This window comes from Akebia trifoliata, chromosome 1 (assembly GCF_017979445.1).
Source record: "Akebia trifoliata isolate Shusen 1 chromosome 1, ASM1797944v1, whole genome shotgun sequence".
Classification (NCBI taxonomy): Eukaryota; Viridiplantae; Streptophyta; class Magnoliopsida; order Ranunculales; family Lardizabalaceae; genus Akebia; species Akebia trifoliata.
In genome coordinates, this window is record NC_141375.1 from 4,914,021 (window position 1) to 4,940,791 (window position 26,771).

The 26,771-nt window shown below is 35.2% G+C and overlaps 1 protein-coding gene across 1 annotated transcript; it reads right to left on the reverse strand.

Moving 5' to 3' along the window:
• Window positions 1-26,556, reverse strand: LOC147410499 (WD-40 repeat-containing protein MSI4-like). The gene is made up of 15 exons (XM_086436121.1): window positions 26,366-26,556; window positions 26,149-26,212; window positions 24,216-24,302; window positions 24,030-24,092; window positions 23,659-23,724; window positions 23,434-23,508; window positions 23,052-23,127; window positions 22,049-22,268; window positions 21,623-21,704; window positions 11,345-11,418; window positions 11,015-11,126; window positions 10,808-10,882; window positions 10,304-10,383; window positions 3,374-3,473; window positions 1-346 (listed from the first exon to the last, which is right to left on the reverse strand). Exons 1-15 carry the CDS (start codon window positions 26,491-26,493, stop codon window positions 245-247), a joined length of 1,404 nt encoding a protein of 467 aa, XP_086292247.1. The 5' UTR covers window positions 26,494-26,556; the 3' UTR covers window positions 1-244.
• Between the last annotated feature and the right edge of the window lie 215 nt (window positions 26,557-26,771).

A 26,771-nucleotide genomic window follows, 5' to 3' on the forward strand; every position in this document is an offset into this window, starting at 1 on the left:
TAAAAGAAAGTAAACCATATCAAATGGTCGTTCATAGACAAACTATTTTGGCATCCCGAGTCCCAATCAGCTAAATGTTAACACAAAACCTAATGAAACACCCCCAACAATCTCTAATTTATGTCAAGAGTACACACAATCATTGACATTTGTAAAAGAAATTCGATCCGATTCTCAGAAACCTTATTGAAGGAGATCATGATGAGTCGCATTACTCCACTAAAAGCATACAAGAGTAAATAATTCAAGACTTTGAAGAACATGTGAGTATGTGAGATTTGAACTTGTCAAGCTCAGCCAGAACCTCCTCCTCTGGCCTGTAAATCAAATCACTCATGCGCCATATCTGCAACAAATATTACACCAATAAACAATTTGAAAAGAACAAATAGAAACTTGAGGAATAATAGTGTCAGGGTGAGCTAATAGGAAGACAACATGTTCCTTGCCTCTCATACACATGGAACAAAAGTATGACTTCATTCAGAATCATTTTCAGCAAACCAAATTTGTTCTGAGCAATCCAATGAAAATGGCATGTTTTTAATGCTTTGAAGTTAGTTTTAAAAAAAATCAAAATCTAATATTTTTAAAGCTCAGAATTTTATTCTGTTGTGAGATGTCTAGTATTCTATTGGGCTTGGACTTCAAGAGGCAAAACAGTATCAAAGATTGGAATTTTATTCTGTAAATGTTATTGCTCTGTGAGGTTTCCTTGCGGCTAAGAGAGTAATAGAGGACAGAGTGTAATCTTTATCATTGATAGTGGATTTTTTTTTCTCCCTCTCCTCCATGGACATAGTCAATTTGCCAGACCATATAAATCTTATGTTCTTTGTGTGTTCATTTCATCTTTATTTGTTCTCTCTTGTTAAGCTTCCACACAACATATTCTAATTTCAATTCAACTCAAGCCAGTCATGATGTTGGAGCAAATTGTTTATGTAGAACCAATTCAAAGACTAACACCTTTATAAATTCAGAAAAGAGGTATCAGCAAAGGAAAAATATATGCCAATGTACTAGGACTTGCATAAAAAGACTACTTTTGCTACGGTGACAAAATAGTAGAGAGAGAGAAAGAGAGAATCCATGGTACTTCAGTCAACTGTTGAAGTTAAAACAATGAGCCATGGTACAATTTATGAATTGATTTAGTTTCAACTCTCTTTTTTTTTGAACTCTCTTACGAGATAGATTGATATCAAATTGAGCTTCCTAGGCGTTGAAGCACTAGACATTAAAGTGTAGTTTTTTCTAGTGTGCATCCATACAAAAGTCTAACACATACAACTCTAAGTATAATAGAATATATTCAACCAATTTCTTTCCTTCATCCACATTAACCTCAAGTATAAATAGCTCCAATAGATAATTTTTAAAACAGTCACGTTAATCCTCAGTATCTCCAATAGAATATTTCAAGCAATAAGCTAGTACTTTTATTGTTACCATGATTATATTTTTGCATTTTTATTTCAAGCAATAGATTTTTCCTTTGAATATTTTTGCATGTTATTGTCACTTTGAAATTCTTGAAAGACCTCTACCAACTAGAAGTTGCCTAAAGCTAAGGACTTCATTGAGGTGGAAGTGTAGTATTCAATGTTAATTAGCACTTCTAATTTTCTAGTTTTTGATTTGTCGATGTGCCAACATGACACTTATGGCAAGATGCGTTACTTCTTAAGTACTTGCCATACATAAGGTAAAACCAATTTTTCCTAAAATGATTTAACATTATAAGTCTGGTCTTGTGTACTCTATTAACTGGGGAAGTTATCCGACTCAATTCCTTCAAGTGCCACAAAATACTAGATTATCAAGGATGTGTTTTCATTTAAAAAAATGCATTCAACCAATAAAAACTACATATTATATGACTAATGCTCAAGTGACACAAGGGGGGACACATCTGACGTGGTGGCGAGTGCATAACCTTAGATGCTTTTTACTCGTATCTCGCGGAAAAGCATCTATGGTTATGTGCACTCTACTACGTCAGATATGTCCCCCCTATGTCACCTCAGCACAACTCATTATATATATAGGGGAATGCTAACGTCCAAGACCTCAAGGGGATGTTAGCATTCTCCACCACATCTTTTCCAATAATACCCCTATCAATTTTGTCTTTTAATGAAAAAGACAAAAGTATATTATCCTTTTTACATATACTTATTCACATAATCAATGCTTGTCTTTACCGTAATAAATATTAAGGGCATTTAATCTTTAGATTTCAAAGTCTTGTTTACAATAAATGCTTTGATAATCAATGCAAACAAGCATTTATTATGTAAAAGACCAACATACCGTTATCTTTTTCACTAAAAGACAAAAGAAGTAGAAGTATTCTTGGAAAAAAAAAATTTGGTGGAGAATGCTAACATCCCCATGAGGTCTTGAACGTTAGCATCCCCCATATATTTGGGTGGCATTCAAAGGCCCCCTAAAGACGGCCAAACATTTTTTCAATGTATGGTTAGAAGTTTCAGAATGGGCCGATTTTTTGTGAGAATGATGCTCTATGACGAGGAGATCATCCTCACCAAAAATCAGCCCATTCCAAAACTTTTAAACCCATCAAAAGTGGTTTACAAAAATTGGACGGTCCACGATTCTTCAACTTGTAAACTAGGGTTAGAAGTTTCGGAATGAGCTGATTTTTTGTGAGAATGATCTCTTCACCATATATAGATCATCCTTACAAAAAATTAGCCCATTTAGAAACTTCTAACCCATTCATGGAAAAAATGTTTGGCTCTATTTAGGGTCTCCGAACACTTCCCATATATATATGGGTCCTAGCCAAAAACGTGGCCAAAGTCCTCGCCAAAGTGTTTTGTCCTATATGGGCTAAAAGTTTCAGAATGGGTTTTGTGAGGATGATCTCTATGGTGAGAAGATCGTCCTCACAAAAAATCAGCCCATTTTGAAACTTCTAAACCTAGTTTATAAGTTGAAGAATCGTGGACCACCAATTTTTACTGTTAATTTGTAAACTACTGTTGATGGGTGTATAAGTTTCGGTATGGTTGCCTAGCTTTAATGAAAAGCACATGGTCCAAGGATCACTGCATGGACTGGTGAAGAAAAATAAAAAATAAAAAATAAAAAACCTGGCTAATCTATTAAAAATATGCCCTGTTATCCAAGTTAATTTCTCAATTATTCCTTTATTTCTATAGTTGATTCATTTATTTAAATCCATTTAGTTTTTTGTGGAATTTTTGGAATTTCGTTTAGAAAACTTTGAGAATTACGCCATGAGCACCTTCTAACATTATGGGGTTTTCTATCAATGATTACAAAAAACAACTAAATACCATATGTAACAAATAGACAGAGGACTAGAGAACTTTTTAAGTACCTGCAATGTCCCACCACCACCAGTACTTTCACAATCATCAGACACGCTAACAATAGTCCATGGATCAGATGCATTCCAGTGGAAGTCAACAACTTTATCCCTACAAGCATACACAAAAAAATTTCATCCAATCGAAAAATTAAAAAGGATTAAATCCCTCACAAGATAAACCCAAAAAGGATTGACTAAAGGTCAAACTATCATGTGTTAAACTGTGCAACATGTTAACTTTCCTGCAGAAAATAAGAATCGCAAATTTGCCTCCCTAAAGTTCCCTAGTTAAATGACTTGTAAGAAAATGAGCATTAAGTTTTGACAAAGTCACTCAAATGTTCCTATTTTTTTACAACTATAATTTTATTAATAAGAAAGAGTCGAGAGTTTATGGTCAAAGGATATTGCAAATATCTTAAGAGTTTTAACATATTGATATCCACATTTTAACATCATTTTATGGTCTCATGCATGATAAACGCCTTTTCTTTCATGTCCCCTTTTACACCCAATCATTTATTATATGGAACAAAAAATACATCAACATAAAATATGACAATAATTATTCAAGTGTATTGAACCGTAAAAACATCCTTTCAAGGTCTTATGCATAAAAGTTCTTCAAGAAAGGTAGTTGATTTTCCATAAGAGAAAAATCATAGTTTGAAAGTTCTTTAATCAATCCCAACCTTTGATCCACTTAAATGTTTATACTTGTCGAACACCTTCAAAAATTATTAATTACCAACACATGGTCGTAGTCTTCATCGAAGGACTTCTCAGCCAATCCAAATCGTTTATCGATATAACTTTGATTTTCCATATGAGAAAAATCATAATTCAAAAGTTATTCAATCAATCCTAACACTTAAACTGTTGGAATGTTAATATTAGCAGAACACCCTTGAAAATTATTGATCACCATCACATTGTTATAACCCTTATAAAAGGGCTCCTCATCCAATACAAATTGTTTTTTGGTAGAACTTTGATTCCCCATAGGAGAAAAATTATAGTTTGAAAGTTCTTCAATCAATATCAACCCTTGCTCCAGTGAAATGCTAATATTTTTATAACGCCTTTAAAAATTACTTATCATCATCACATCGTTGTAGTCCTCATCAAAAGGCTTCTCAATCAATCTAAACCATTGATCGATAAAACTTTGATTCTCCATGTGATAGAAATCAAAATCTCTTCAACAAGACACCCTTGAAAATCATAAATCAACATAACATCATCAATATTTTCAACAAAGGGGTTCTCAGTTGATATGACTTGTTGATCAATAAAACTTTGATTCTACATAGGATAAAAATCAAATTTGAGAAGTTCTTCAAGAATAACACAGATATTCATGTGATAGCATCTTAAAACTCTTCAAAAAGTCTAATAATATTCAATCTAAACTCCTTTAAATCAATCAAGGATGATCCGAGTTCACAAAGTTCTATTTCATCATCTTGTTGAGAAGATTCATTATAAAATTGTTCAAGAATTGAATCAATGGAAGAAGATGAGGAAATATCAACACTAGAGGAGTAAATGAAAGAATTACTTGCTTTAGCGAACACGGTCGTAAGTACGTTTGTGTCATAAAGATGAGAAAATTCTTCAAATTTCTTAAATAATCATTTGCGTCACTTTGAAAAAACAAACTTGAAACCTTTAAACTCTTAATCTACTTAATCTCAATCTTCTCGTCACATTGTTCTTCAGAAATTTAAAAAAATAAAATAAAATTTAGGACTAAGATTTTGAAGAGTGACAAGAAATTGTGAGAATTAGGATTTTGTCTCTTATGAATTTAGGAGAGAATCTCAAAAATTGCAAAACGAAAAACACCCAATGTGAGCGGGAAACGAATTAGTAGTCTTTGTAGGAGATGAATCATAACCGTTTGAATTGGTATTTATAAAATAATATACTACCGTACATTGAAATTGAACACAATTGTGTCTAGTAAGTGATAAATTTTTGCCACGTGATAACATGTAAATTTTGAAAATCAACGATGGAACTGGTTAAAGGAACTAGATTATATGATCGGACAATGTTAGTCTCATTAACCGTTTAATTTCACCTTGGAAAATACCAAAAAGAGTTGATTTTTGGCGTAGTTTTAGAACTGGTTAAAGGAAATTTAAACTCGATCGATTCACATTGACTCGATTGGATTTCCAGGTGACTCTAGCCAAAAATTTGTTTGAACCAACTTTTCAAGTCAACTTGAAAATTGATTACATGGTCCCCGCCACCGAAGTTCGAGGTTGGTACTTGATCTCTTCTTCTCCCCTTTATTCTTCTCTTCTATTTTTTACTTTTGATACAGATCGTGGTTTGAACAAATGACTTGCACTTAACCACAGTCACATCTCAAAGACTCGTGGATTTAGTAAAAACTCCCTCCATATTTAGGTAATATGTGAAAAATCCTTTTATTCTCAAACTAATATTTAGGTAATATGTGACAAACCCTTGCATCTACCAACTAATGACATGTCCCTTGACTTACGTATACTCTAAAAGACCCAGTTTAATGTTTCAAACATATCGTTTGTTTCGCTGATGTTCCGATTTTTCAACTAAAAAATTGGATATGAAACGACATTTTAAACCTTGATTGTAGTAAAACCCGACATGTTGACACTTTTGCTTTTCCAACGATACAAACGAATTTAAGCAATTGTCACTATGACAGAACATAATGAAAACGTAACATTTTTTTCTAGACGAATACTAAAATTAATTGATATGTTTTTACTTGCCTCATTTGAGTTGACTTGACTAAGTAGTGCATTTTTCAAGGAAAGTGATAGAAGTATTAGAAATTTTTAATTATAACTCGGGTCAGAATCCCTTGACACATGAAGAATGACTCATTGAAAAAACACATGACTCCAACCAATAAAACACAAAATCCAATGGCTGAGATTTATCCTCGAGATAAGTCTCTATGAGATATGTATTATCAAGATACACATAAATCTCAATTGTTGGATTTTGTATCTAAACAGTTGGGATCACGTGTTTTCTCATGAATCATTCTTTATGAGTCAACAGATCTCAACCCTTAAAACTTTAAGAAATGTAATGAAAAAACTAGAGGTTTTTCCAGTAAAATTCATTGTTATTTGAAGTTTTCAACTAAGTAGTTATGGGTGAATTCATAATTCATACTCGAATTGACTAACCCGCCATATATTCCCCATGCATAGGAATGCGTCTATGTTTCTGGTACCCAAATATGGAATTTGCAGGGCATTTCAAATATTATTTAGGAAAACACTCCTGAATCGAGGTGTCAATTGGTCGGTTTAGGTACGATTCCTATGGAATCCAGAGCCAAAGCCAGAACCATAATTTTTCTTGACTCTAGTTATAATTGCCAAATCAATGGAACTAGATCTAGAACCATTCAAAAACTAATAGCAACGGATCATATAATCTAATAGCAAATCATCGCATATCAAATTTACGATGCTTCCATTGTTGGTTTTCAAATTTTACATGTTATCAATTGTCAAACCTATTAGACATAATTGTGTCCAACTTCAATATATAGTACAATTATACTTTATGAATACCAACTCAAACAATTATAGTTCATCTCCTATAAAGACAATTAACTCATTTTCCCGCTCACATTGTGTTTTCTCATTCTGTAATTTTTTAGTTTCTCTTTCGGATTCATGATAGACAAAATTTTAATTCTTACAATTTCTTGTTGGTCTTCAAAACTCTGATACTAAAATCTCCCATTTATTTTTTCTGAAGAACAATAGGACGAAGGAAAATCAAGAGTTTGAAAGAGTGGAAAATTTATTTTTCAAAACAACGCAAACAATTGTTCAAGAAAATTGAAGAATTTTCTTGTCTACGCAATACGAACGTACCCACGATTGTGTTCTCTTAAAAAAATAAGTCTTTCGTTTGTTCCTCCATTATTGATACATCATCATCATGACCTTTTTCTTTTGTCGATTCAATTCTTAAACAATTTAATAACGAATCATCTAAAAAAATTGATGATGAAATAAAAGAACTTCATAAACTCAAATCATCCTAGATTGAATTGAAGGAGTTTAGATCAAAGGTTATAATAATATGTTGAGATGAAATCACACAACAATAACTATATTACTCTTGAAGATCTTCTTAAATCTGATTTTTCTTCCACGAAGAATCAAAATTTTTTAAATCAATAGTTCAGATTGACTGAGAACCCATTTGTTGATAATGTTGATCATGTCATGTCGATTAATGATTTTCAAGGTCGTCTTACAGAATAAATTTTGAAGTATTACTTCTCAAATGGAGAATCTAAGTTTTATCGATCAATAGTTTGAATTGGCAGAGAAACCATTTGATGAGGACTATGACGATGTAATGGTGATCAATAATTTTCAAGGGTGTTTTACAAACATTAACATTCCAACGGATCAAGGGTTGGGATTAATTGAAGAACTTTCAAACTATGATTTTTCTCAATGAATAATCAGAGTTCTACTGATAAATGATTTGGATTGGTTGAGAAACCTTTTTTATGAGATTTACGACGATGTGATAGTGATATTTCTAAGGATGTTCTACAAATATTAACATTCCAATGGATCAAGGGTTGGGATTAATAGAAGAACTTTCAAAGTATGATTTCTCTTCTATGGAGAAGCAAAGTTCTACCGATTAACGATTCGAATTGGAGGAGAAACTCTTCGATGAGGACTACGATGATGTAATGATGATTAATAATTTTCAAAGGCGTTCTACAAATATTAACATTCCAACAGATTAAGGGTTCGGATTGATTTAATAACTTTCAAACTATGATTTTTCTCATATTCATAGTGAATGCCTTCTCTTTCCTATCACCAACCTCTCCATTCCCCTTTACTCCAAGTCATTTATCATATGGAATAAAAAATGCATCAACATAAAAGATGACAAGGAATTGCAAGGCAGATAATCGCATGCTACAAAAGAACTCCAAATGCAATTGATGAAAAGATAATATATAAAAATAATAGAATAAGGTAGGTATTAATGAAGAAAAGGATTCCTATGTGGATATATACCCAGCATTCTTCTTCTTGCTTCCACCATCCCTCTTCTTGCTTGCTTGCAACAACTACAGTTTATTTGTAGTTACTTTGTTCGAGAACATGGGCTCTCCTTCCATTAGAACAAGTTTGTAATAGGGGTTACTGTTGATTGCTACATAAGTCTATACAGTTCTTTCTTTTTTCCTCAAGTAGTACTTTTTTATGGGTAAGCTGGACTTGAACGCACGACCTCAAAGTTGATTTGCAATGTGTCAAACCAACTAAGCTATGGGTCTAAGCCCAAAATCAAGTTCTATTTTTTGAATTATACAATTTCAAAATATCTATAGAATAAATATCTTTGGTTGTACACAAGAAAGATTAACCATCAACGCAATCTTTATACTCGGACAAATGATGGAGAAGTTCAGAGAAAAGAGGAAGAATCTCCACATGGTTTTTGTTGATTTGGAAAAAGAATACATGTAAATATCTAGGGAGTTAATTTGGTGGGTATGGCAAAGAGAAAGGAACCCCAAGTGGATATATTGACATATATAAGAACATATATGAGAGAGTTGTGACTAATGTGAGAACAAATAGTGAGGAAACAAATGAGATCCTAATTACAAATGTTTACATCAGGAATCAGCTTTGAGCTCGTATCTATTTGCTTCTACTATAGATTAAACAACTACGGATATGCAAGATCAGGTCCCTTGGTATATATTATTTAAATTTTAAACAGTTAATTTGCCTCCATAAGTTTTCTAGCTAAATGATTTCTAAGAAAATAAGCACTAAATTTGACTGGTGACTGAGTCACTCTGCACACCAAGGACACACCTTTCAATCAGTACTGTAAGTTGATGTACAAAATTTACATTCAAACCAATGAAAAACCTATACCTTAGAATTACAGTCTCCACCTCAGCCCTACCCTAGCAGGAAAATTTTCTTAAAGAGTTTACAGTGAAGAAGGAAGGGCACTGGAACATTTAGTACCTCATCCCAATGCCAATTATTTCATAAGCCTTGTGCTGTTCCATTAATAGATAAAGTAATTTGATTGGTGTATTTATGCATCATTTTATGGTCTCATAAATAATGAAAGCCTTGCCTCCCCTATCAGACTTCCCCCTCCCCCTTTACCCCCAACCAATTTATATTATAGAACAGAAACATAAAAGCAGACAAAATTTTCATTTTCCTTTCTTCGCTATCACAACTTTTCTCAAAGAATCAAGACTAAAGGCAGCATTGTCGTACTAATTGATTTGTTAGTATTTTCCTTATATATTTAGTTGTATTGTTTTTATGGGACATTTATTAGAGCCAAAGTTGTTATATAGAAGTTGGATTACTCAAAAGTACAAGACGTATTGCAGTCCTCTGTTAATTTCTCCTTCCTTCTCTTCTTCTCTTCTCTTTCTTCTTCTATTGATCATGGTAATGTATAATACAGCTTTTCATCCAACATGCCTAGATCTGATGACAGACTAAACCCACGTGTCTAAATATTAACAACGATTTTGCAGTGGGAATAAAAACTAAATCTCAGTAAAACTAACTTTATTGCCCTTCAACATATTAAGTCAAAATTTGTATGTTGCCTTTAGACAAGTACGCATGTTCCTCAGAACATTTCATTAAACAGAAAAAGAACGATAAAAAGATTTACTGAACCACAGAAACAAAGCAGATAGAGTAACTAACAAGGGAAGTGAAAGTGAGATTTAACCTTTCACAATGCATAAAATATTTAAAACATCATATAAAAAATTAAAAACTCCCATAAAATAAAACATGTTCTTTTTCCTGTAGATTTGCGTATGTTTTATTTTATACAAAACATTTGCAACCACACAGAAAAAAAAGGAAGATCATTTCATACCTGTGCCCAGCATGTTGAAAAAATAATCCTGGAGGAGAATTTGGCATCCTTGTTCCAACTCGGTCCTTCTTTTTACCTACCTGTACAATGAAAAGGGACTTGAGCAGGGGAGAGAGAGAGAGAGAGAACAAATTGTTTGTTTTATGTTTCTGCCAATTCTGCAGATGTATATATAGTTAAGAGCACAAGGCGCACTAAAGGCAATAAAGCCTCCTGTAACCTAAGGGACCGGGTGCAACCCTGGGTAGCGGCAGAACAATAACGAGAGAGAGAGAGAGAAAGGCTTGTATGTGCGTTCATTATAAAAGAATGAAACCAACAAATAAAAAAGCATACACCATGCTACAATGAAAGCTCACTAAGAGGCAAGCCTTCCTGGGACCTACCAAGTGAATATCTTCTCAAGGATGCCTAAAATGCTAATAGGATTTCTAAGAAGGTGGCACCATATAAGATTGAATGAACAGAACTTAAATGGAAATAGAAAATAAGGAATCACCATACCTTCTCATGATCCCAAACATTTAAGAAGCCATCCTCTGCGGCACTACCAAACACAGATGGCTTGTCTGGTGACCACTGGACAATGAATGAGTTGAGTTTGTTAAAATGATGGAAAATCAAGGAGCCCTAGAAATGAATCCTCATATAATAAAAAAAAAGAAAATTTTCATCAAAAACAGGAAAAAAAAAAAGAAAATTAAATCATACCTGCACACAAAGAACAGCAGCCTTATGACCTTCAAATTTATAAATAGGTGATCCAAATCCCCCAGAAGTGAGGTTTCGGCGATCAAACATGCGAACAGAATTATCGGCCGACCTGAAGTGATAGCGTCATGAGTAAAAAAATATTGACAAATTTTCCTCGTGAGTTTCCTTTCTACAGCAATTGTGCATGTAAAAAGGTTCAGAGACAGCTGTGTGCACATAACATCAATACTATCTACTACTTCCCATAATTCTACTTTGCATACATTCTAGTCAGAAGTTAATAGAAATCATGTTGATAAAGGAAGAAATCATGGTACCAACACATACCCGGTAAGAATAAGGTTTTCATCATGAGGATTCCAATCAACACAATGAAGATCAGCATTATGAGCTTTCTCAACCTGCCTAGCACAAAAAAATAACACCCACCAGAACATTAGAATCAAAAGCAAGGATGATGTATCCACAAGGAAAAAGTGGAGCATCAGCTTAAGAAGATAATTGTGTTTTAACAAATTTACTAAGTTCTGAAAAATCATCAGGTTTATTAGATTCTAGAAATTTTTAAGTTGGTATTTAGTTTTTTTTTTTTTTTGAGAAGTCAAAATTTATTTATTGATAAGAGAAGGCATGATCAAGATGACCATACTATTAGAATAATGTAGTTTATTATTAGTTTTCTATTTATTTCTATGTAAGGGCATTTATGTCCATTCACACATTAATTAATATACATATCTGCCAAGCTCTCATTATGAGACTTGACAATTTTCTTTTTACAATTCTTCTTGATACCAGAGCCTTAGAGGACCCATCAACCCCTCCTTGGGTTCTTCCACTTCAATTTTAGGATCTTGAAGCTTCATCTCCTATCCTCTCCTCTCTTTTCTCCTCCCATCTATCTTTAAGACCTTGAGATCAAGCTAACCTAGCAGTAGCTTCGTTAGAGAGTCTCTCCTTCGGGAGGTTCTTTTTTCTCTTTTTGGTTTGAGATACTCTGATTGCATGATGCGATAAGGATGATTGTTCGATAACAAAAGACTAGTTTGCTGGGTTGCAACCAGATTTTTGTGCGACTGTTGCGATAGGTCTGTGAGGTCTGGGTTGTGTTGCTGCTGTGTTAAGTCTGTGTGATAGCCCTAGGGTGGTAATAGGGTTGTTGGGTTGCTGGCTGGGCTGCCTGAACTGTGTTGTTGTTTTGGATCAACGTGACAGCCCTAGGGTGTGCAATGGGACTACTGACTGGGCTGCCTAGACTGTGTTGTTGCTACTTTGGCTCTGTGCGACAACCCTAGGACTGTGCTACTGTTGTTTTGGGTCTATGTGACAGACCTAGGATGTGCGCAAGCATGTATGGATCCATTTATGCCCTGCTCTAGGGTTTTCTGCACTGATTTTCTGCCCTACAACCATGTTTGTCTTGCGATAGGGATGTTGGGTGCTATTGTGCACATAATTGCTATGTGACTACCACTGCCTTGCGATAAGGCTGCCGTGTTGCTAGCTGTTTTTTTTTTTTTTTTTTGCTGCTGCAATAGTGACTGTGGCTGCTGGCTATTGTTTTATTGATTTGATATAAGGCTGACAATCAATAGTGTTGTTTTCTGCCTGTCTGATGATCGCACATTGGATTTAGGTTGGCAATAGACCTCCCGTCAAGCCAAATCTTTGGCTATATGATTTGCTCTTTGACTTTGAAGAAGACTTCCATTATTTTTTGTGTTTTGTTTGAGGCTAGTGTGAGTTCAAGTTTCTTGCCTTGATCTCTTCCTTATCTCCAATTTCTAATAATCTCTTGGATCTCGCACCTTAAGTGTATGTCGATTTGACCCTGCACGTTTTTTCCTAAAATTGTAATCTTCCTACATTTGATTATTGTTGTTGAGAGTTGACATCGCATCAGTCTTGATCTCGGTTCGGGAAACTCTATTTGGAAAGTAGAGGCAAATCTAGGTGATTTTTGGGTACTATTAATACTTGTCATGGCCGGCATAGTCGTGGTCGAGGGAATAGTCTTATTTGGAGTCATTGTGGGAAGACAAACCATGAGAAGGCCCAATGCTTTCTGTGCTACACGTTTTTTCCTAAAATTGTAATCTTCCTACATTTGATTATTGTTGTTGAGAGTTGACATCACATCAGTCTTGATCTCGGTTCGGGAAACTCTATTTGGAAAGTAGAGGCAAATCTAGGTGATTTTTGGGTACTATTAATACTTGTCATGGCCGGCATAGTCGTGGTCGAGGGAATAGTCTTATTTGGAGTCATTGTGGGAAGACAAACCATGAGAAGGCCCAATGCTTTCTGTGTTACACGTTTTTTCCTAAAATTGTAATCTTCCTACATTTGATTATTGTTGTTGAGAGTTGACATCGCATCAGTCTTGATCTCGGTTCGGGAAACTCTATTTGGAAAGTAGAGGCAAATCTAGGTGATTTTTGGGTACTATTAATACTTGTCATGGCCGGCATAGTCGTGGTCGAGGGAATAGTCTTATTTGGAGTCATTGTGGGAAGACAAACCATGAGAAGGCCCAATGCTTTCTGTGCTACATTCATTTGTTGAGATCTACTGCCACTTCTTACTTGGGGCATTCTGCGCCCTATGCTACCACTGTGGATTCCTCACTTGTTCCCACCACTATCTCTCCTGGCACTGTTGATTTACAACAACTTCAAACCCAAATTGCCACTATTGTTCATGATCAAATCTGTGTTTATGCTCTCTTTTTTTTATTGTGGCCACAGTTACCACATCTCCAAGTATATCTCCTGTTTGTCATGTCATCCAATCGATCCAACTCCCCTAACATGAGTTACTAATTCTGATGCCTCTAATCACGACCGGTGAGTCTAGCAATTTTACTTCATCTATTTTTCCCGATACTCATAGGAAAGTTCACCTTGTTAATGGATCCCTTACACCTATACACAATAAGGGTATCATCCCTTTATCATCCGGTATTTCTCTTGACTATGTGTCATGTTCCTCATTTATATCTTAATCTTTTGTCTGTGAGTAATCGTACCAAATCTCTAAATTACTTAGTGACATTTTTTCTTACTCACTGTACTTTTCAAGACCTAACTTCGAGGAAGATTTTTGGCAAGAGGTATGAAAGGGATGGATTGTACCTATTTGAATCACCACATACTGCTGTTCCGATCTGTGCTACCCTCTTTTGGGAGTCATACTTTTTCTTCTCAATCCTTAGATTTGTGGCATGCTCGCCTAGGACATGCTAATTTTCAACACTTATGTTCTGTATTTCCTACTTTAAAAAATTCTTGTAGTGGGGATAAGTTTCAGTGTTTTGTGTTTGAGCTCTCCAAACATACACACACTTCATATATCTCTCGCATGCATCGATGTAACACTATGTTTGATTTAGTTCATTCTGATGTATGGGGGCTTTCCCCTGTTACTGCCTTTACTAGTCATCAGTATTACATTACATTTATCGATGACTATTCTCGTTATACTTGGGTCTATTTGATGCGATCTCGATCTGAAGTGTTTCCTATTTTTGTTAACTTTCTTAAAACGATTCAAACCCAATACGACATCATTGTTAAAACTCTTTGGTCTGATAATGGAGGTGAATATATTTCTGATGGGATTCGCTCTCACCCTAATGAGCATGGTATGTTCCACCAATTGACCTGTCCCTACACTCTTAAGCAGAACAGGGTGGCGAAACATAAGAACTGCGACCTTATGAACATTGTCCATTACCTTCTTCGAAGCATGTATGTTCCTAAGTTATATTGGAACATGGCGGTTCTCACTACGGCTTTTCCTCTTAACCGTGTTCTGAATCGCACCATAGGGGGACAGGTGCCTCTTCATGTTCTTCGCCTTAATAACACCCTCTTTCCGATTACACCTAGAGTTTTTGGGTGCACTTCCTTTGTTCAAGACCGCACCCCTCATTGCACGAAATTAGATGACAGAGCCTTTCAATGTGTTTTCTTGAGCTATTATCTATGTCAAAGTGGTATCAGTGTTACGATCTTGTTTCTCATCGTGTCATACATTCTATGGATGTCACCTTTTTTTTAAATATTCCCTACTTTCATGCCACATCTTCTTTGCAGGACTCTTTTCCTTTGTAGGACTCTTCTTACGCTCCTTCTCCTATAGTGTTGTCTTCTCCGGTCTTATCTTCAACTTCGCCAACACTTAAGGTTAACTCTCGTCTCTGTCGCCCTTCTCCAACCTTGCTAACCTCCTCCTTAGACTTAGGTATATTCTCTCCTACCACTGCTCTTATCCCTTCTGTTTCTGACTCACTTACCTATTGCACTTTGTAAAGGTAAGCGGGAGTGTGTTACTAATCATCCTAATGCCCAATTTATTTCCTATCAGGGACTCTCTCCTTCTTATCAGGCCTACCTTTCCGCCATTACTTCTATTCGAGTTCATCGATCAATTTCAAAGACTTTACGAGATTCTTAGTGGACTGCAGCAATAAGTATTGAGATGGATGCTTTGTAAAAGAATCATACCTGGGAGTTTGTTCATCTTTCCTCTAGGGAGCAGACTATTAGTTGTAAATGGGTTTTCACTATTAAGTATTTCGCGGATGGCACTGTTGATCGATACAAGGCCCTGCCTATTTGTTAAGGGATTTACGTAAACTCCAAAAAAGGATTTTAGTACTACATTTACTCCTATAGCTAAACTTTCTACTATTCGCCTTCTCATCTCTTTAACTGCATGTCACTCATGACCTCTTCACCAACTCAATGTGAAGATTACTTTTCTGAATGGTGATCCGACTGAAGTTATTTATACGAACCCCCCTCCTAGATTTTATCTTCAAAGAAAGTATTTTAGGAAAATATGCGCCTTTTCAAATCTCTGTATAGCCTGAAGCAATATCCGCGAACCTTTTAGCGTTTTGTTAAGGTTATTTTATCTATGGAGTTTTTCAGATGCCACTCAAATCATACTTGCTTTGTTCATTGAAGTTTAGATGGTCGTTGCACCAATTTTCTGATTTATATGGATGATATTATCTTGACTGGAGATGATGCACAGTGGATTGAGCTATTGGGTCTCGCTTTTGAGATTAAGGACTTGGGTCCCCTCAAGTATTCCTTAAGGATAGAAATGGCTCGCTCTCGCAGTGGTATTTCGTTATCTCAGCGCAAATACACATTTGATCCTCTTCAAGACACTGGTATACTTAGTTGTCGTCATACTTCTTCTCCTATGGATCATAATCGTTGCCTTCATGCAGAATCTAGTGATCTATTATCTGATATTTCTTCTTATTAGAGAATTGTAGGCAATCTGATTTATCTAACTAATACTAGATCAGATTTGACCTTTGCAGTTAGTGTGGTCAGTCGGTTCATGCATACTCCGCGCACTTCTCATCTTAATGTTGCTTATCGTATTCTTCGCTACTTGAAGTCGCATCCTGGTCTTGGACTATTCCACTTGTCCACTACTCAACCTCATTTGTCCTGCTTCACTGATGTTGATTATGTTGATTCTCTTACAGATAGGAGATTTACCTCTGTTTTTTATACTTTTCATAGTGGTAAACTGATCTCATGGAAAAGTAAGAAACAAAGTGTGGATTCTTGTTCTTCTTCTAAAGTTGAGTATCATGCTATAGCCCTTGGCACATGTAAGCTTATTTGACTTCGACCTTTACTGACGGATCTGAGATTTCCTATCTCTGGTTCTTCCACTTTATTTTGCAACAACAAGTCTGCTATCATGCTTACTTCTAACTCAGTTCTTCACAAAAGAACCAAGCATATAGAGGTTGATGTACACTTTCTCAAGGAGAAAGTTCGATCTGGTGTCTTTCAGACCGTATTTGTATCTTCTTCAAATCAGCTTGCTGACATGCTTACAAACTGTTGGTCATTCTATCACTAACTCTCATCTTGTCAAGCTGGGCTTAGTTGATATATTTACACAAACTTGAGGGAAAGTATAGAATAATGTAGTTTATTATTAGTTTTCTATTTATCAAGTTTAGATTTTATAAAATTTTAAGTTAGTATTTAGTTTTTTTTTTTTTTTAAAGTCAATTTATTTATTAAAAAGAGAAGGCATGATCGAGATGACCATACCAAGAGAGGATACAAAGATACCACAAAGAGAAACAAAAGCAAAGGCCCGATTGCACAACAATACCACGCACCCCAATCTCACTTCCCTACGCCATCTTCAAAGAAAACCCTTTTTGACTCTTTGAAGACTTAGCTCCAGAGGAAGGTAGAACCCAAAATGAAGATAATGATTCCTTGCACCGGTTCCTCTCCTATATTCCCAAACAAATAGCAAAAGGGATAATCCTCCAAAGTTTCCTCTAGCCCTCTTGAACGCCAAGAAACCCACCCCAATGGCCAAACCAACACTACACCAACTCCCAAAACGATCTCGGAGGGCACCAATCAACACTATAGAATCTCAAGAAGTAGGACCAAATTTCTATAGCCACCTCACAATGTAAAAGAATATGATCCACCAACTCCCCATCCACTTTGCGAAGACCACAAAAGTTTGCCGTGATAATACCTCTTTCATTACATTGTCCAACATCAAGTTTTTCCCCAATGATGCTGCCCAAATGAAAAAGTCTAATTTAGATGGCAGCTTTGGACCCCACACCTCGACCTCTAGGAATCTACAAGCTTCCAACACAGCAATGACACAATAAAATGACTTAACCAAGAACATCCCAGTTTTACAAGGATCCCAAATGCGAGAATCCTCCTCCTTGGGATGAATAAAGGCATTCAAAACAAGACTAACAGCAGAATCCACTTCCAAATCATTAAAGCCTCGTTTGAATCCGAAGTCCCAAACCACAGCTAGGTCTGGATATGTCATGAACGAAGAAATAGGAGCTCCCTTCTTTGTGGAAATCTCAAACAGAATCGGAAACTGCAGGATTAGGTGTGACTCCTAATTGTTTTAGGTGGTGATACAGCATCCATTGATTGTCTTTGGTTGATGAGACTGACTGAAAATCATCCTAGGCTAGGTGAGACTCTTGATCATATCATACCCTTTCTCTCACTGAGGTTCTGGTTAATTATAATTCCAACTGTCATAATTTAATGCTAGAGAAAATTCAATAAACATGTCCAAACGTCCTACATCAATTCTTATCTCAACCCAATTAAGACTTAAAAAACACGTCACCCACTAAAACTTAATGCCCATAATAAATTCAACGTCTTGTTTAGAGACTGGTCTGTTTTGATCTTCCAAAACCAATAGACATCAACCTTAAGTTGTTCCAAACCCTAAAACCTAATTATCAAAGTAAAACAATTTGCAAAAGGGTGGTAAAAACCTGCTGGTCTTACATCATCAAAACTAAGAATCAAGTTTTTGTCACACTGTCCTACATCAAGCAATTCTCAGTCTCAAAAGTAAAGGGCAAATTATTTCAGAATTATAAGTACCAAAGGTGACAGTGATTTTTAAGTCTCGGTGTGAAGACCAATTTGACTTGTGTTGACTAACTAGAGTCAACTCAAGCTCGCAAGGACCACGACATGACCCGAGAGTGAATCATAAAATCACACTAGATCATAGATGACTCGGCCTAAATCTTTTATCTCAACTTGATTTGACTCATTTGTATTGCCCAAGTCAACCCAGTCTCAACACTTGACCATCCAGACGTTTAGACCAGGACTTAAAATCATGAACATGAAGTGAAATAAAAAAGAAAAAAGGGAAAAAAAAAAATTATGACTATAATACAACCATTCCTACAGATAATGACCAAATTATTGTCAAAGCCCAATTATTGTCGAATACCAAAATCAAGGTATTAAATTTCAATTTTCGGGGTCTATTTCAGTTAGTTTGGAAATGGAAATATTTCGATGAATGTGGAAATGAATAAAATTTTTGGAAATGATGAAAATAACAGAAATATTGAAGAAATTTTCATTAGCCCTGTAGAAAACGATAAAATAGGCATTAAAACACACTAATTAAGTCATCAAAATACAATAAACTACCATATGGAGTGAGACATTGAATATCAACAACATCTTGCAACACATGTGCACATGTATTGAGAGGTTGATGGTGGAAATAACAATAATAATGTTGCATTAACTACATACAACTTAATATGTAAGCCATTAAAATGAAAAAACTATTAAGTATTGCATTCATGTGTAATTATATTTCTTTTATTTTTTTAATAAGTATGAATAAATTGCTAATGTATCCAACTAATTGAAACATGGTTATTGTATGTGTGCTTATATAAGCACACTAATATGCTTAGAATACATTAAAATAAGATGATATATAACTAACTAACCATAATTCATTTATACTAATGGATGAATGTTCTATGCAATTTTTACTAGTAAATACTATGTGTAATTTACAAGTTCTTCCTAAAAGCAGTTACAAGTTTTTCTCAAAAAAGAAAATATTTTGGTCAAAATTTATTATTCATCGAAATATTTCCACCGAAATCTTGCATTTTTATACCTAAAATGATAATTTCAGCCGAAATTCACTATTCATTGAAATATTTCACGAAATGAATAGTGATTTCCACCGAAATATATACAAAAAGAAATTGTCGGTTAAATTTCGTGTCGGAACATGTGGAACTGGAAATATTTCGGTATATTTCGTGGAAATATGTCAAAATTTAATACTATGACTAAAATATAAATAGTACATATTTTTATCAACAGCGTGGTAGAGAATTTCCTTATTGTTAGGAGTAATAAGTTATTGCTCCTAACATAACACTAATAAACAATGCAGTACACAAACTTAACTGGCCCAACAGAAGCACCTCTCGACTTGGACTGAAGGTACAAATCCAAATAGAGACGCACATAATGAACAATAAACTTAGATGAAACCTTTGTACTTCCCAAACAAGAAATTTCTACGACTATGTAACTTAAATGGGGACTCGCATGTCGGTTTCAGACCAGGATATGAACTATTAAGTTTCACATATACTGGCCACAAAATCCTGATATACCGACACGTCTGTACAGTTAATTCAATTCATTTATTTGGTGACTTCGAAAGAGTGTACTTCACTTGGCATACAATAAAATAAAATAAAATAAAGTGTATCTTGATAAGCTTATAAACACGAAAACCATATAAAAAGGCATATAAATGATTGCTTTTTTTTTACAAATATAGAGAATATATTATCAAAAAAGGGAACCCCAAGGTGTTGGCCTAGTAGCAAGCTGAGCCTTGATAAGCTCCTCAAGAATGGTAGGCCAAGTGTTTGAAACCCCACAAAGCAACGAATTCCTTGGAGCCACCCTCCGGGGTCTGGCTCAACCAGTTGCATGTAGGACTTTCCGAGGGGGGCAGTGCGTGTCACCGTGGGATTAGTCTCACCTAAAGGGTGGGGATACCCACAATAAGCAAATATATACAAAGGGTAGCATTCAGAAGCCAATGTTAGGGAGCCAACGTTGGGAGCGAAAATTTGTCCTATGTGAGTTAAAAGTTTCGGATGGGGCAGATTTTTTGTGAGGATGGTCTCTATGGTGAGGAGATCATCCTCACAAAAAATCAGCCCAATCTTAAACATTTAAACAACTTTTGATGGGGTTAGAAGTTTCAGATTGGGCTAATTTTTTGTGAGGATGATTTTCTCATCATAGAGATCATCCTCATAAAAAATCAGCCCAGTCTACAACTTTTAAGCCATTTAGGACAAAGGCATTGGCTCTTTGGCTACCTACAAGCAGAACACAACTGAAAAGGCAAGACCAGACCCCTCAAGGGCACAAACAAGCAACCCCCACTCTAGAGCAACTCTTTACAAACAAGGCCCCAAGGCGTCAATTAAAAATAAAAATAAAAACACCCTTAAACTCAGAGAATTGCTTGCACCAAAAAACAAAATCCCCATAATGGAAGAGATCATAGAATGCAAGTCCTGCTCCATTCCATCAAAAGATTCAAGAGTTGCAATATAAATAAAGGGTCAGCAAACTTATCAAAAACAAAATAAAGGGTCAGCATGTACTTGATACTTGAGCATGGTAACATGACTACAACTCTACAAGCTAAACACGACCACATTTCACACACTGGACTTTCCATCCCTTGTGTCATTCTCCATTTGTTGGGCATTTGGAAAGAGAGGAATAATAGGATTTTTTAGAGTAGGGAGCAATCCGGACAGGAAATTATCATTTCTATTTTAGGCATTTTTGTTCTATTGGTGTAAGTCATTCAAGAAGTTTAGAGGGTTTTTTGAACGACTTTCTTGGTAGAAGAGATTGAGTTTGTAGATATCTGCTCAGTAGTGATTGCTTGGAGTGGGGTTGCATGTTGGTTTGTTTTTCTAGTTGGTTGGTCATCTGACTGCTGTTTTTTATTTCAATAAATTCTGATTCATCTATCAAAAAAGGAAAAACTTGGCTGACTCAATGGCAGTCTGGAAATCAAATGTAAAGGCTTGCAAGAATGGACGACTGATAATACACCCAAACAAGTTTATATCCACTTTATGGTGCCTTTATTTGTGGATATACTAAGGTGGAAAAACGTCCAATTTAAGAAAGAAGTAAAGACCTCTTAGGATGTAAGAAACAAACAAAAGCACATAACCTTGACGGCTGGACCAGAGCCAAGACGAGCATCCCATAGGATAAGACAAGAATCATCGCCTACGCTGCAAAACTCCTGCGCACTTCATCACCATTGTCAAAAAAAAAATGTTAGCCTGCGAAAGGCATAAAAGAAATAAGATTTCACATTCTTGTAACTACACGTTAGAAAGGAAGAAAACAAGGAAATACAGGCTGGAGTTATTCTTTATCCTCTATAAATCTTTGAGCACATTAATTTTGAATATAACATCAAATAAGGTATTCCAAGAGAACACCATGAGAATCAGAAAGCATGCCTGATTCTCAAAGAGAGTATGCTACATGAGGGATGAAACTTTTAATTCCATCCTACAAGGAAAGGAGGACCATGAAACATTCTAAGTGATGTATAGACTATGTGTTTGAGTATGATAAAACCAATCACCTAGAAGGACAAAATTGCACATCTTCAACAGTATCCTCATGCCCTTGGTAGACACCACGTGGCCCAATAGAAGGGCTGTCCGCAGATTTATCACTGCCAACCTTAGATGTTTGTTTAATGCTTGAACCACTAGAACCTGGAGATTTTGTGGACCCAGGATCTACTGCAGAAGCAGAAATGTGATCCTGGATACTCCATAAAACAACAGACTTGTCTTTTCCTGCCATTAGAAAAATCTTCTTAGAAGATATTTAACAAAAAACGTCGATATCAAATGTAAAGCCATAAAGAAGATAATCAAATTTAGTTGTGACATGCTAAGGAAAAGTAATTGTAAGGCTTTCCAACAGAGTTCTTTATTGATTGTATTACTTTATTACTTTAGCCCCTTTTTTATTTGATTGATTTGTTGATTAATTTCATTTCTCAATATATTTAATTATTAAATTCTGAAATTAGTAAATTATTATTTCAATTTTATTTTGAAGTTCTCAATAAGAAAAATACTTTTTTTCTATTTTTAGATTTTATTAGAATTAGGTCACAGGTCCCGTGTCAATTGCAAAATACCTCGTTTGTTGCAACGCTTCCTAAAAAAAGAGGGGTTTCCCTTGGACTAAGAACAGGAAGGAAGAAAGTGAATGGAACTGCAACTTTCTTCAACTCCATAAAAGTTCTTCAACAATCTATTATCCAAGTAGATCATAAAATTCCAAAGTGTGCTATCGCATCTCATCACCCATGGTCTAGACTCTAATCAAATTTATAGCCCAAATACGAGAAATAAAATATAAATTAACATTACACAATCCACAAGAAACGGAAGGCATGAACATTTCACTGAAGAGATTACCCAAAAAAAGAATCTACCCGCACAATAGCTTGAATTTATGTACTGTCCTTATTTATATCACCAACAAAAGATACACCATAGGGAATAACCATAGCTTAATTTTCATGGTTAAAGATTTTACAAATCTCACTAAGCGGAGAACATTCTAACCTCCAGAGAGCACAAAGGGTTCAGTTGGGCACATAGCAAGTGCAAATTCTGCATTATCTTGATGCCCAGTCAATATCTGCAAGAGGATGATGTTTAGAATTAATTGATGCAAAACCTTGAGAAAGAACGAACCAAAAATAAAGCCCTGAAGAAGTGATAATTCTTAACGCAAAAATTTAGAGCTCAAATACTTAGTATTGTGTAAAATATGCAACTAATAAAAAACATCTCTCATACAAATCAAAACTTCATTATTTATAAGGAAGTGCTTGCAAATTGTACTCATTCTTCTACAAGTAAATTATACTGGTTTTAAAAGAAAATGATAAATAAATTAAGATAGTTAAAATAAGAATAGATGCTGAATTTAGCACAAGCGGACCAAATCTGGACGAGAATCTGCAGCTCCAAGGACAGCGTGACGATTAGGTTGAGCCTCAACGTCCCAAATGAGAACCTGGTTAAAGGACATAAGAACCCAAACCATATTAATCCATTATAGTCCAGAAACCAACAAAAACCAAGATAATCTAAGGAGCTTTACATCACATTGCAAGTTTGATAATCCTAGAAAACAATGGAAAACATATTATCTAAGAATGCATACATCAGGACTGTCTGTGTGTGTGGCCACTATCTTACTGTTTTGTGGCAGCTCCCTGATCCTGTTGACCTGCAAAGTAAAACCCGGACTGATTAAAGCGTTTCAGAGCCTGTCTAATAAACCAAATCTTTCCAATTTTAGAGTTTTTTTATTAGATCACATCAATATTCTCGTTGCATCGAAACACAAATGTTGACTAATCTGGTAAACATTGAACTTGGTAAAACGAAACGGTTGAATAATTGAAAAATCAGATTATTCAGGTGAACTTGGGACTTGACCATGAGGAGTCTCTCCATATGTTACTTTAAAAAGTGAATGAATTTTTCAGAAATTATAGAATAGACAAACAAATATAAACAAGTTCTCCGTACCTCTCCAGGATGAATAATGGTTTTGAACTTCTTTACAAAGGGAGAACGGGCTTCTTCATTAAACTGTAGAACCAGCAATAAAATGATAAAGTTGAGAATCAAGAATAGCCGGACTACGTGAAAATTGGGAGTTGTTAAAATATTATTTAAAAAGAACAAAAAATATGTATATATTGGCGAGATCACCTGTGATATGTGTTCAGCAGCTGCAACCCTTGGTTTTACAACTTCACAATTTGCTATGACAAGCGTATTTGGAACACTACCATCAGTCTGGAAGTGGGAAAAACAAAATTCAAACAAAACATGAGTTCAATTGAAGTGTCTTATAATACATAGAACAGGCATGCATTAAAATTCCATTTGTAGAACCATTTCAAAGACACTCAACATGACACAAGGGCAATATTCATGTGAGAACAGTTATCTGCAGAAATCTGGATTTTTGTTGGGATTTCTAGGATGAATATTACATGAGGTTTCAGATTTCTAAAAAAATTTGATGATGGAATGCTGCAAACAATCGATCAAGCTTGATGGTGGTCACCACCTGTCTGTGATGTCCATCACTATCGCATCCAACTCATTTTGAGTCTATCGAAGCCGGTGGCACACTAAATCAAGTCCACTGTGATCTCTCCCAAAAGCATGCAAATTAAGATTGTGTGGCTTAAATAGAAAATGTCTCATTGAAGAAAATTTTAAATAAAATGATAATTGAGATCATGAAACATGAGTTTTTAGACTAGGGAGGTTTGTAGAAACACAAAGAAAGGTAGGATTTTTATTGATAGAAATAAAAATAGTAGTGAAGAAAAAGGGGGAAAAAAAAAGGATTTATGTCCAGCGAAGGCATCACCGCGATCGCAGAAAAATGACGCACCAAGATCGATGTGCTCAGTGGAGCTTGAGTTTTGATACCATGTATAAATTTGGATTTTATTGAGATTTCTTGGATGAATATTACATGAATCCTAATAGGATATTTATAGGGATTACATCAACCAAGATAAGGAAACTAGCCTAACATAAATATTCTAATATATTAAAACTTCCTAATGTAGAATATCCTAATTGATATTGCTACATGTATTATTCTCCAACACTACCTTCCTTTTGAGACGAGATACATTGATATGATACAATGTATCTCATGTATCATAATATGATGCATCATATTCTTTTACATAATTGAATCCATAAATGTTGAGCATCCAACATGAGGGTACATTTACACGAGAGAGAAAATTTCACTATGAACATGAAAGTTTAATAAATCACTTCCACTGCACAAGAATTATGCAAGACGACAACTTCTTCATCATAGGATCATGGACAATTACAGCTCATTTTTTTTATTTACCTTCATTTAGTGAGAAATGGAAAAAATAGAATTCAGACCCAGAAACAACGGTGATGTGAGACCCAATTGACCATGCGTTAATGGAGTAATGAAAGAAGTTCATGAAAAAACTGAAGGGAAAAACCTCAGATGTTTGAGTGGGTGAGTTGAAAGGTAAAAGTCTCATCAAACAAAGAAACAATAGTCTATTTCATTCCCATGTTTATTTATCAGTTTCCAAACTACAAATGTTGACCTAAAACAAGGGTAAAACTACAAAACTGACCTATCAACTCTTACAAAATTGCATCTTTAGCCTCATTTAACATCTAGACTGTTTAAGCACAATTAATGCATTTTTCTTCATTATAAAGAAGAAGAAAAAAAATATAGGGTTCTGTAAACAACAGTGTTGATGATCAAATGCATTATAATGCAATGTGAAAAAAGGAAAATTTTCAGATTCCCATAAAGGCAAGCTAAGTTCCAACCGAACCCATCACAGCTCTTAAAAATACCTCAAATGGGACATTGTCAATACTTAGGTTCAGCTACACATAAAATGGAAAGATTAAACAAAAACCTTTCCATAACTGAACAAATTGAATCGCTTCATATGTATTTTTTTCGATTTTTAAAAAATTAGCACTTAGAAACGCATATTTTCAATTTTTAGTATATAATGCATGTCTAACAATACAAAGGATAACATAAACGGGAGCAGATGATATCGATTCTTAGTATTTTTTTTTAGTAAAATAAAGAAGATTAAATAACCTGTTCAGAAAGATAGAGACGTTGTCGATTCTTGTATGTTGCTTGCTCGAGTTGCGGCCCCCACCTATTTGGAAAATCAACCAAAAACAGATCTTAAAAACTCCAAAATGAAGAACTTTTCACAGGTATCAGTGAAACCCTAGAAGAGTGTTTTCAGGTAAGTAGGTAATAAAGCTTTCTAACAGAGAAAAGAAACCCTAGAAATTAAGAGAGAGACCTGCAAGAGAGAGAAGGCCAGACGAGATTGTGGTTGGCGAGCCAGTCGTAGAGTACAGGAACGAGAGATTTCCACTGTGTGTATCTCTCATCAACCGAAGGTTGTCCTCCTTTCCCTCTCTCCCTCATCTCTCTCTCTCTCTCTCTCTCTCTCTTACTTCTTTGTCTTCTGTGTCTGAAGTTTCTGCTCTGAAATGGTTTTATTACAACTTACAAGAGGGACTCTTTCAGTATGCAGAGAGTGGTGATCCTCGAGATCATAACTAATATCTCGAGACCATCGTACGGTAAAATAATTTGTTATAACCAAATAGAGGCACGTGTACCGTGTGGTCCTGCTCGAACGTACTACTTTGTCAGTCTAGTAAACCTTAAGGATGGTCTGTCGTAATGCAATAGCCCGACTA